Raw genomic sequence first — 12,916 nt, 5'->3', positions numbered from 1 at the left:
ATATAAAAGTCTTTATTTTTTGATGTATCAAATTTAATTGCCAGACTTGGGGAAATTCAGTTTAATTATATAGCACCAAAAAACAAGTTATTAGCAATTGTTAAATAATATTACAAAGAGAAACCCTACAATCATATTACCAAATATGTGCTCCCTATGAGCAAATTCTTAATATGGTTAGAGGAAAGAATGTGCCAGTAACTTAAGTTCAGGAGCATGGATCTCTTGGAGGCATACAACAGGAATCCCTGTAAGGAGAATGAAAAGTGGACAGGCTCAGAATATCCTGGAAAGTCCCCTAATCCCCTAATCAAGCCTTATCCTAAAAACATTTTGAAGCCCAATCTTATTAAGCTTGAAAAGGGAAGCTTATAAGTTGACAACTGTCTTGCCTCCGCCTGCACCATATGGATATTCTAATGAATGATGGTCACTAATTAAAATGATTTCTTTAAATTGTTAATTCTCACTGTCTAGAAACGTCCTTTGTGTCCATGTGTTAATATACACTCACGTTTTATGTGGTGTTCTACAAAAAGGTATTAGTTTTATTCGTGACATAGTTCACATTAAATTGTGGTAAAATTATATTTTTTTTAAAAAGAGAGAAGGAGAGCTAGAGACGGAACCATAGTTTCACATCTCGGTTCCAGGTAGGATTTATTTTCCCTGTTACACTCTTGCCATGGCTGATAGCGCTACAGCTTAAATAAATTAGACTCTTTTCTATTAGTTCTGTAGATATGCTTTAGCGGCCACTTGGGTAAGTCATTCGAGTTTTTTTTTTTTTTTCTTCAACATTAGTTAGTCCTGGTATTTTCTTACGAAGTATGACATTTAAAAACTGTTATTTAAAGTAACTTTATGTTACGTATACTGAGCACCAGGCTAATCAAGTATTTTAGTTAAGAATAGCCAGTTTACTATCGAAATTATCCTTTAACTAAAAGGGACAGAAATTATTTCGTTTAATTATCGAACAATTTATTAAAAGTGGCTGGATATTTTATTCTCAGAGAAACTTTAAGATTCTACGACAAATCCAACAAATCGTGCTTTTCATTAGGCACAGAGGGAAAAGAACGTAGTACAAATACCACTCGAACAAAAGCAGGCAAGGTACATCAAACTGCGTGAACTCTTCTGCAGAATAAATCAAGATAACGTTGAAGAGGAAGGCGATTATAATGCAAAGACAAAATATATATCTCACAACATCTGATTACGCATCACAAAGGACCGCAAATCTGAGCAGCACTCCACACACGAATTCACATGAAGGGAAAAAAAAACTGCATGCAGGGGTAGACATTGATAAGACATTAGTAGGAGTGCCATTCTCAGTTCGACTTATGCACTTAGAGTAGTACTTGGATAGTGACAGAGTGGATTTTAAATAAAATTATGAAGATGTGATTGAAATTTAGATTTTTGGGATTGTGGTAACTATACAGAAATTACAGCCATTTTTTTATACAAAGTTGCTCATTTTCAGAGGTTAAAAGGTAACTGGACAAATGGATGATAAGCAGTTTCAGGGCCAGGTGAAGTCTGTTCTCTCAGTATCTCATGATGGACTAAGAAGATAACATTTCTGGAGTTGTTTCCTCGTTTTCAACTTGCATATGATGTCTTTATTCTGGAACTCTCAATATGTGGCGTGAAAGAGATAGTGATGCAAGTGTAGAAAATTCTCACAGAGGTAGGTCTATGGATCTCAATCAACGTGTACTTAGAGTCTACAGTCATAGTCACCTTCATGAATGTAAATTTACAACAAGGTGTAAATCAGTGGTTATACGTAAAAACAAGATCAGACTTTGTCCGAAAACATCTAGAACAGCTTTCACACTTCAGCTAAAATTCTGCGAACACATGAAAGCAATCTTAACCAGAATGACGGGAAGAGAAGAGTGTGCAGAAGAAAAGAAATGATCCACGATTATAAGCATAACAAATTATCTGTAAAACATTGCGGAGATAATGTTATTGCGTGGGCACGTATAGTTGCCACTGTAACCGGGTCACTAGTGTGTATTGTTAATGTGACTGCTGATACATATAGCAAGATGAATTGTGAAGTGTACAGGAATATACTTTCTGCTCATGTTCAGCCAAATGCAGCAAAACAGGTCAGGACTTGCAAATGGATGATGAGCCAAAATAACCCACAAAAGCAACTCAAGAGTTTCTCAAAGCAAAGAAATTAAATATTCTTCCAAAGCCAAGTCAGTCACCTGACACTTAGAGGACACTTTAAGATAATGATGACAAAGGTGAAGACTGGGAGACCCACAACCAAGCAGCAACTGAAGGTGGCTCTCAAAGGCTGTGGGTTCTAGACTTAAGACAGTCATTAACTATAAAGCAGTATTAAAAACAGTCCTTATGTTTACAATTGTATTAATTTATCCAATTAATTTGGGGGGGGGGGGGGGCTATATATACTAAAAACATTTAAAAAGCTATAACTCCTAAATTTTTAATGCTGTATTTTTGTTAAGCCCCTTGAATTAAAGAAGGAAAGTTTTGATAGATGAACTGAACTCCAGTGTGGTGTTGTACAGATGGGAGAATTATAGAACTTGTCTCATTGTCCAAATACTTCTGGGTGTAAAAGATCTTTATCAGTTCTGATATTGATTCTTCATGATTTGTTTTTGTCTCTAGAGCAACAAAGAAGGCCTCATTATCTCACAGTGTTGAAACTGCTGAATTGAATAAAGGCTCACTTGCGTGAAAAGGTTCCACTGCCAAATGTTTGACATTCCCGTTTTGCAATGTACAGCTGTCAAAAAAACCTGCCAGCTTTGATTAAAAAGCTTGATAAGCTTGAGATTTGAGTCAGGTTCCTTAGCTAGGAACTGTTCTCGATTCTTCCCTAATGTCAGTTTGTGTGAAGTCCTTTTTACGGATATGGCGTGTAGGGAGCTAGTTTCTGTGTTCAAATAAAGAAATCCTACAGTTGTGAATGAATCTGTGTCTCTTCTTTCTCACATCGTAGACTTGATGTGATGTCAGATAAGCGTCAGCGTGCCAGAGTTCAGGGCTGCTGGGCAAAACAACTGCCAAAACACTCAGGTCCAACACGTAAGTCAAAGTGTAGCGTGTACTGTGAAATGCAGGATTTGCATGCTTTTGCCAGCTCAGGTCATTCATAGAGGTAGAAAAAAATATAATGAATTTTCTTCCTCTCTTATCAAATACAGTTATGTGTTTAAATAAGTGTGACAAATTGGGCTGACATTTACGTAGGAAACAAGATTCTTATTCTGTTTTTTAAACAGGTGCAGTCCCAAATTGCAGTGAATCCAAAAATGCCAACGTGGCCTCTGGTTCTTGGGGTTTTGGGCCTCAGAAAACAACTAAAACCTTTGAGTTTCTCCAGCCCTCCCAGGTAGACTGTCCACGTGAAGAAGAAGTCAAAATGAGTCTTTGCTGCCAATAAAAATGAATGTGAGGATACTACTTTTTCTTTTTTTTTCTTTATTGCAGCCAATTAGAGATGTGCCACCAGAGAAGGTGATAGAGTAAGTTACTAATTTCTATCTTTACTATCACAGTTTTGTCTTTATGACGGATAACGTTTTTAATCACACAATTTTTAAGGTGTATTAGCGAGTCCTTTACTACATGTCTTTTAACGTGATTCATTTTGTTCTGGTCAGACAGGCAGGTGATTTTGAGATCAGCCATGGACCATCAGGGGTGTCCAGGTGTGTAAAGTTTAAAAAAGAATTAAATGGAAAATAGCTGAATGTGTATTTATTGAACATTGCACAAATCAGTGACTGAGTTTTAAATCCACTAGGTGGCAGTGGTCGCATAATAAATATGCTTTTTCTTAATAAAAGTCATGCTTTTTACTTTATGGTCTCCAGTAAAACACATATAACGAGCTTTGTTTTTAATAATTAAGAATATTTCATAATTTGTGCTTTATTATACAGTAGAAGGTACATTCAGGCTATTTTCACATAGATTTTTAGCATGTCAATTTTAATTTTATTCGTATTAGAAAAATCTGATTTACAGAGAGACAATGTTGTTGTAGTCTGTATTTTGTTACCGAGGTTCAGTATGAATTTTAGCAGGTCATTTTGTGAGTTTAACAGAATGGTTGTAGTGGATAATAAACCAAAAGTAACTGTCAGTCATTTGATTTTACTATTTGATCTGGATGTTGAAAAATGTTACTATTTTGCATAAGAGCCTTTTCCCTGTGTATTTCTCGTTCTGTTAAAAAAAAAAAAAAAAAGGTTACATGTTCATATCGTTAAGGAGGAATTTTATGCCTTACAGAAATAATTGGAATGCCCAGACTTTAAACTCTTAGAAAACCAGGGTAAAGTACATACTGTATACTCTTACTTTATGTTTATGGGGATTTAGTCTGTGTCTATTTGTCTTTCATCTGTCAAGGCTGCGGCTGCTGCCTGGATTTCTCTCCCCAGAAGAGGCCGACTGGATGTTCAGTAAGCTGCTTGCAGAGCTTCCCTGGTCCCAAAAGACCAACTACAGACAAGGTAAGCACTGGGTTCTTAATAACAAGAAGTGTAAACTAGGTGAAATGTGAGTATGTGGTTTGTAGAGAGGAGCGTGAAGAAGGATTCCCCACTGCAGGAAGTTTGCTGTTGGATTCAGGTTTGTTCCTGTTTCATGTCAGTGCAGTGGTGACCTTTTAAAGCAGTTTTCAGTACATGTATTTTAAAAGTACTTAAAGATCTCTAAATAATAACAGAATACTTTTTGTTGGCAATAGATTTGGGTAATTGTTTAATATACTCTCTTTTTTTAAAGTTATAGCTTTTTAATGCAAAGTTTTCCAAATCCAACTAGGCGCCTTGCTCATGTGGTAATTTGTGTATGAACTTTATTTTGAAAAAAAGCTGACACTGAGAACACTCACATTGTATTCCATATACGGCGACAGACGATATACAGGGCAGTGTGCTGAGATGAAGCCAGACTTTGCCTCACAATCGTCCTCTTCTCTCAGCTGGCTCTTGTCCATCTTTTGTGCAATTCTGCAGTAGCTACACAGCAAACAAACAGAATGATGAAGACAAGTGGTCATGATTTCCAAACACTCACCACAGACACAGGGTGTGAAATCATCAATGTTTGGGTTAAGGAAGAGTGGAAGAAGAAGCGGTGGCTGACTCTTTAATGTATCACCACTCCTCCATTTATCCTGCCCTGCTTTAAAACAACCTTTAAATGCACTGACTCAGTTTTTCCGATCATTTGGTCTCACAACTTTGAAATGGATACTTTGAATGGGTTTGGCTTTTGCTTATCTTTCTGGCTGTTGAGAGTTCATAAATGGTATGTATGTAATAATTCAGCACCATAAAAAGCAATGGCTGCTCAAGCAGTTTGTTTTGGTTTCACCGTATTCTGATACCAGACGGCTGGCCAAAATACACCGAAGGCAAAAAATTGTTCTTGGAAGAGAACTATTGGTTTCCCAAGAAAGTGAGGTACACTCAGACCCACAGAGGAAGACAGAGAAATTGGATTTAGATGTTTACGTGACCCCTGTTAGAAAACCAGTGACAAAACAGATGATTATTGTACATGTTTGTTAGACACTGAAAGAAAATCCAGTAAGAACAAATTTGTCAGTTTTCTGCCCTGACTGAATTGCCTCCATCAAATTACTGACGCAATATAGAGATTGATTTGATGGTTTACTCTATGAAACTGTCCACAGGCAGAGGTCTGGATTGGGGTTTGAGTGGTTGAGTGTTTTATACTCAAAAGACCAATCCATCCAATTCTGCAGTTTATCTGGGTCTGCGTTGTTGTGGACATCAGTCTAAACAGAAACACCCAGACCTCCCTCTTTCTGGCCACATCCTACAGCTTTTTAGGGAGAATACCAAGATGTTCCCAAGCCAGCCAAGAAGTGTAATCTCTCCAGTGTCTCCTGGGTCTGCCTTCTCCCTCACCTATAAGGTACCAATAAGGCATCCTGGTCAGATGCCCATCTCAAATGGCTCCTTTAGATGTGGAGGATCAGCAGCTCTACTCCAAGACACTCTTGAAGGGCCGAGCACCCCACTCTATCCCCAGAGCTGAGCACAGCCATGCTATGGAAGCTTGTTTCTACAAGTGTACCCACCCCTGCCTCTCACTAAGGTGCAACTCCAGAGAATCCATCCCCTCACGGGAGGTGGCGTTGCATATACCCACAGCCCGTTTCAGCAAGTGGGAATCAGACCGCCAAGTCCTCCGCTTTTGACTGCCACCTGATTGCCTCTACAAATCACCACATCATTGTGGTGGAGGGGTTTGTGTACCCTGGTAATCCTAGGTCCCATATTGTTAGGGCAATTTGTCCCTGGTAGGGTCTCCCAAGGCGAATTGGTTCTAGATGAAGGGACAGACTAAGTGCGATTCACAAGACCTTTGTGTAGGAAAAACCAGTGGACCAATGTACCACGCTCAGATTAAGGTTAACGGAGCCAGACCCAAGGGTGGGCCTTGTCGATGAGCATCTAATGGTTGGGAATTAGCCTGCAGTGCCGGTCAGGCTCAGCTCAAAAGAGCCACATGGACACATTTCCTGTGGACCAACCACATGCAGGAGGGACTGGAGGGGCCCGGTACAGTGTGCATCAGATAAAACTTCTGTTATTAACCCGGAAATACTAGCACAGCTCTTTTATTTAAGCTTTCAAATAAGCACATTATTTTTTTGTGTGTGTGCACTAAGACTGTGTATCAAATATCAGCTGGTTTTAAATATTCACAGAAATGTGTCCCCCACTGTGCAATACCAAAAAAAACTTTTGTCTCTTGTTTAATCTGGGCAATTTCCTGATCTGTTCGGATGTGTGCGTGTATTCTGGGCCAGGTGAAGCATACGAGGAACCCAGGCTGACCTGCTGGTACGGAGAGCTCCCATATACCTATGCTCGCTCCACAATGGCTGCAAACATGCAGGTTGGACAACTGTAACAAAAACGTGACAGAATTTTTTTTCACACAATCTCTGGCAAAATCTTTGATTTGTAGTCTAATTGTAGGGAGAATAAAGATTGATCTAATAGTGAAGTATTTGCTTTTGTTATATTATTTTAACATTGAGTCTTTCATTTTCCTCATTCATCATTCTGTTTTTCTATCCTTTTGTCGTTCATTCATTTGCTGAACTCTGCATAATGTTCTTGCTTTTTCCTCAAAGTGGCATCCATTGCTGGTAAACCTTCGCAAGGCAGTGGAGCATGCGACTGGATGCAGCTTTAACTCCCTGTTGTGTAACTTGTATCGGGATGGCCATGACAGCATTGGCTGGCACAGTGACGACGAAGCCTCATTGGGTCCCAAGCCAACTATTGCTTCTCTTAGTCTGGGCGACACCAGAGTCTTCAGTCTCCGCAAGCAGCCTCCACTGGTGAGTTAGTTCACCTGGTTTCATTCTTAACTATAATAAAAACAAGATGAAAGTATTCTGGTAAGATGAGATCGTCTCACAACTAACTTAACTTGTGTAGAAAGGCAAGACAAGCTAGGAAGTGATCCAATCAGAAGTAATCTCCTTGTGCATTAAGGTTAGATGGACACATTTGATCTGCCTCAGGAAACAGTACAACTTGGGAGGAAGAGTGAAGCAGACTAATGGACACATTTCACATTCGATGCCAAGGAAAATGAGATGCTTTGCAAACCGTGTGAAGCACAGCATCAGCATTAGGTGTTTGCATATACACTGAAGATTACCCTTTGGGCTGTACTGTGTGTTTTTGTCCTTTAGGAGGAGAAGGGTGACTACACTTACGTGGAGCGGATTCGGATTCCTCTGAGTCATGGCACACTTCTGCTGATGGAAGGAGCCACACAGGATGACTGGCAGGTAGGCTCCACCAGGCAGGCAATAAAGTTAAGCCTTGATTATGCTTTCCAAGCTCGCTAAGGTTTGCTTAGGGCTGAGTGATGTAAACTTTGTCAACAAAAAGTGAGTGTGCTGGTGTCCTCGGGCCTGCCAGTTTTTGTGACTGAACAGACTTAGTTTTATTTTTTGGTTTGGGTGGGGTCATTCACACTACACCAGGGGTGTCCAACTCCAGGCCTCAAGGGCCGGTGTCCTGCAGGTTTTAGATATGTCCTTGATCCAAAACAGCTGATTTAAATGGTTAAGCATGTCTTGATGTTCTCCAGAAGCTGGTAATTAACTTATCATTTGATTCAGGTGTGTTGACCCAGGGTGAGATCTAAATCTTTTCAGTCTGTTTTACATAGATAGCTTTGTACTGTGATGCTTTTGTAAATTATCTTTCTTGCACAGAAAACTCAGCTATAAACTCAACCTTGAAAAAAACACTTCTAATGAAACACTGGACATTCACACTAAATAGTCTCCTCGCTGTTGTGCGATAAAGGAGTGTTAGTGCTTCTGACTCACCATGTGAGCATATAGATGCGTGGTGAAGGCAGTCAGGTTCCTCTCGCCTGGCCAACCAGCAACAAGGATGAATGGAGAGGCCTGGAGAGAAGAGTAAGGCTTCAACCTAATGAGAGTCTTTTTTCTTTTCTTTTCTTTTTTTTTTTTTTTTTACTATCAAAGAGCAACCAGATTTACATGTGCAAGGCTCTTGTGTAAGTAAAAGAGAGAGAGTAGCTGGATTCTGTTGAAAATAACTGGGTCACACTCAGGTATGAGAATGAGTTATTACAGTATATTACAGCTGCTTGAATTTCATTATGGCCAAATCTGTTTGCAGAGCAGGTAAAATGGGCCATGCTGTTTAGGTATATCTTTTTAAACTTTGTTCAAGGATGCATAGCAAGACATAGACGCTTGGAGAGACGCTCACACTTGGCTCTTAATTCCTATGAAAGCAATAAGGGTGCTTTCAATTTTTCACTGGACTATACAGAGTTGTGTGAAAAAAGAAAAAAAAAAAAAATGTTTCCACATGACTGTACATATATAAAACGGTTTATTATATAAGCAAATTTAAATAAGTTTTGTCCACCGCTAGAGGAATTCAATGATCAAAACAGTACCACTGATATAAATCAGGACGGGCCCCAAATGGAGCTATCCTCAACTTTCCACTACACAATGTTCACTTACTAAAAACTAAGTGAGGTGAGAGAGTGAGAGATACAAACAAGTTGGGGCAAGGAGATGAAAGAGGTTTGAGCTGAAAGAAAGAGAGGATAAGGTCACAGGTGTTTTATGACGACACCCCCCTGAGTAACTTAACAGGGGCTTCATTACTCTCTTTCAAGAAAAAGATCACTTCAGACATTAATTCTCTCTCCATTATTGCAGTCATGGTTGGCCTAACAAAACCATCTGGTTCAGGGAGCAAGGTTTAGAAGTGAGTGCTAAATATTTAACTAAACCCATCAGTCCTGCTAAAGTACTTCACGTGTTTGAAAATGGATACAGGAATCATTTTGTGTTGACGTAGCTCTTTTTTTTCTTTTCACACTGTTGTGTATAAGCAAACCTTGCACCACCTCCTCAAATTTTGATGGAGGTGTAGTGGTGTTTCTGCACTTGTGTGTGTCGGTGGGTTAGGGTTAGTCCACAAGCTGCACAAAATGTATGAAAACCATAATTTTCTTGTGCAAAAGGTAGTAGTGCTGGCTTTGCACAGGTGAATAAATCGGACTTTTCCATGTCTGATGGTGTTTCTCCGGACTGTATACATGTGTTGTTTTTTTTTTCTCAGATTTGTCTATTATCACTTTACACTCTTTTTTTCTACATAGAACAAAATATAGCTGGCTTAGCTCATGGCTTTTCATACATTTCTTTCTTTTGATTCTAGTGGAAAATTTGTAGATGTTGCCCATTAATAGAAACTTAATAGAGCAATACTTGCCCAAGACTGTTAATTGCTCACTTATTCTTTCATAAAAATGTCATCTAACTTTTAAATATATTGCTTATGAGTCTCTCTGTTCCCACCAGCATCAAGTGGCTAAAGAGTACCATGACAGGGGCCCACGCATCAACTTGACCTTCAGAACTATCTACCCGGAGCCAGAGGGCCAGAGGCCGGGTACCAAAATGCGATTCACAGCCAAGTGACTGTAAATCTTCCTCAGAGTCGGGTACTTGAAGCTGAAGCAACTCTGATTGTACATTTCAAACAGAGTGCTAGATCTGAGGTGTGAACGGCTCTACTTGAATTTCCAGACTGTGTAAGTGATTATTAGTATCAGTGTTGTGAGCAGTCAAGATTATCTGATATTAGTATTATATCAGAAGAGCCAAATGGCCCCTTTTACAACAATAACAGCCACACCAGCCCTGCGAATGAGAACAAGTTCCAACAACATCCTTCTCTTTGGTCTGAATATTGCTTTGGTGAGTTACATAGGTTTATTTGATTTAACTTGACCTTTTGTTAAATTTTCATTTGAGCCACATTTTTTAGGCTGTTTTGGTTTGAAGCCAAAACGTGTTATGTCAATAGTACCATGTTATTGGAAAGTTTGTCCTCAAGCAAGATCTGAGTACTCACTGTAAAGAAATGTCCTTTAAGTAAATTTACTTAAAGCTTTCTATCTTTGGAGCTTTTTATAAAGAGCTACCACAAAAAGAGAAGAATGAAGTAAAGTGGCCACAACCACTGAAATGTGTTTTATTTTTCTTTTGAATAAAAGTTAATGAGTCCCTTAAAGAGCATGTAACGGGCTGTGGGTATATGCAGTGAAACATGTTCAAAGTCAAGGGAACACTACAATGTCAGATTCTGGAATTTATTTATTCAAACGAATGTATATTTGGTAATAAATCACGGGGGATTGCTGGAAACCTCAACTGTTCCTTTCTCTGTTGTATGTTGTGGTTCAGCTTGTTTGGTTAAAAACTCTGAGTTTATTCACGTAGAGATGACGGAAACTGGGTTTTCCATTTCAGAAAAAAGACACAGATCAGGTCAAAATAAAATCTGTACCTTCTCCTTCTTTATAGGACTGACTGCACTGACATTAAGGCAGCTGTCAGGTTGTCAGCAGTTCTTCCACAATGAAACATTTACTCTGCATTACTGTAGCAGTCATATATCTGTAGGAAACTTTAGACATATAAGACACTGAGCAGTGATCAGTCTTTTTTTCATTTTATGATAGACATCCTTGGAGTTTATTGAAATAACTGATCGGTTAAAGTTTGGGAACCAAAACTTGTGTTTCCCATCTCAGAGTTAATCAGATCAGAGATTACAGGTGGGCCCAGAGTTTGTTAAAATGTATATGCATGTGTGCTATTCATTGATGGTTCTGATATCTGCACCTGCTCCTGCTTTTGAATGAACATAAGTTCTAAAACCTGCAACCTACACTTCTTCTTTGGTAAATAAAAAAAAAAAAACTTACAGGCCCTTTTTTGTTGTTTGTTTTTGTTTTCTGTCTATCAGGTTCTGTCCTGGTTAATTTTACGGTCTCTCAATATTCACAACATCTCTGGAAACCTGGTTCGGATTAGGTTCATTTCTACCCTTGTACCATCTACCATCCATTGCACTTGTCAAAGGCCAAGAATGCATCTACTTTTCACAGTCATAAAACCACTATGATGGAGCGTGTCTATTCTACCTAAAATATTATTTTTTTAGACACAGCATCTATAACATTTCTGTTCATTTTTTCAGATACACGAATGCTACCTTGATGAGGAATTGCTTTTGTGTCTTTTGTATTCAATGCAAGCATCCAAACTTAAAAGAGAAGATGCATTAAAAACATGGTCATGATACAGGTATCTCAAATGCATTACACAAAGCAGAGTCACATAGCCGAGGATGCACACAGCAGTCCCATACCCACCAACACTGTGACTGAAGTCTTTGAAACATCAGGGAAATGGTATGCTGCCATCCATGTCACTTTTTGGAATTGTTGGCAAAGTCATAAAGCTAAAAGTTTTACCCTGTGTGGTTACAGCTCTTACTAAGCTTTCTGTATACTTAAGCCATCGTCCTGATTTTTTGTTAGGACATAAAACTACTATAATAATAAATTAGGAATACATTCTGTATATTAACATTTTACTAGTAACTTGTTAATATACAAGTTACATGGAAGGATTGTTGTCATGTTGTTGAATGAGAACGCCCAAACACAGGACACAGAAGCAGGTTGAACATAAACTGATAATAGATAATGGTGAGCCTTTTTTGGCCGACTCAATGAATCCATAAGTGTAGCCGAAGAATCGTAAGAAAAAAGGAGATGACAAAGCAGATTCTCACAAAGGGAAAGAGTTTGTACATCCTCATTTCCTCTCCACACATCTTAGTGTGGCCCACCAGACATGCAGGTATGAAAGCAGTGGAGGTGAAGGAGAATTATCCTTTATCCCTTTAAAGCCAAATATCTCCCCCATATACATACACGCACACAAAAATTAAGAGAAATTAAGAAAAGCGTTGTTGATATATAAAGTTGTATTTATACAATGAAACACTGACAGAAACAGGCCACAGGTAGAAACAAAGAAGACAGACTGCAGACAGAGCGGATACAAGGCCCCGGTGAAAAGAAAGAGGGGGGTGTTACAGTTCTGGTAACATAAGGAGAAGCGATTTCCGAAGAAGCACAAGAAGTGAACATTAGAAAGACAAATGCAGACTAGAAAAATAAAAACCTTAGAAACACAGAATATCAACAGAATCAAAACAGCAACCAAACCTCAACGAACAGTAAGAGAAACACACGTGGACAACAGTCACACATAGACGATCATAATTTTACTTGTGTTAGGCTGACTCAAAGTCCTGAGCTGTAATGATAAGTTTGTCATGTAAATATTCTGGAATCTGAGCATGGTGTTTGCAAAATACAGTGAACAAGAAAGACGGTGCTCCAGGGCTGAGAAATTATGTAACCAGTGTTTTCATTATATCTAAAAAAGTGTGATAAATGTATTTAATGGAAAATTCTTAAT

General features: G+C 38.8%; 1 protein-coding gene across 1 annotated transcript; it reads left to right on the top strand.

Annotated features, from left to right (window-relative positions):
* Window positions 1-642: 642 nt before the first annotated feature.
* alkbh3 (alkB homolog 3, alpha-ketoglutarate dependent dioxygenase) lies at window positions 643-11,345 on the top strand. The gene is made up of 10 exons (XM_031731804.2): window positions 643-763; window positions 3,005-3,090; window positions 3,288-3,397; window positions 3,496-3,530; window positions 3,669-3,716; window positions 4,423-4,526; window positions 6,863-6,951; window positions 7,193-7,402; window positions 7,763-7,861; window positions 9,935-11,345. Exons 2-10 carry the CDS (start codon window positions 3,015-3,017, stop codon window positions 10,052-10,054), a joined length of 891 nt encoding a protein of 296 aa, XP_031587664.1. The 5' UTR covers window positions 643-763; window positions 3,005-3,014; the 3' UTR covers window positions 10,055-11,345.
* The last annotated feature ends 1,571 nt before the right edge of the window (window positions 11,346-12,916 follow it).

Source organism: Oreochromis aureus, linkage group 7 (genome assembly GCF_013358895.1).
Source record: "Oreochromis aureus strain Israel breed Guangdong linkage group 7, ZZ_aureus, whole genome shotgun sequence".
Taxonomy (NCBI): Eukaryota; Metazoa; Chordata; class Actinopteri; order Cichliformes; family Cichlidae; genus Oreochromis; species Oreochromis aureus.
This window is presented reverse-complemented; position numbering and strand designations above follow the sequence as displayed.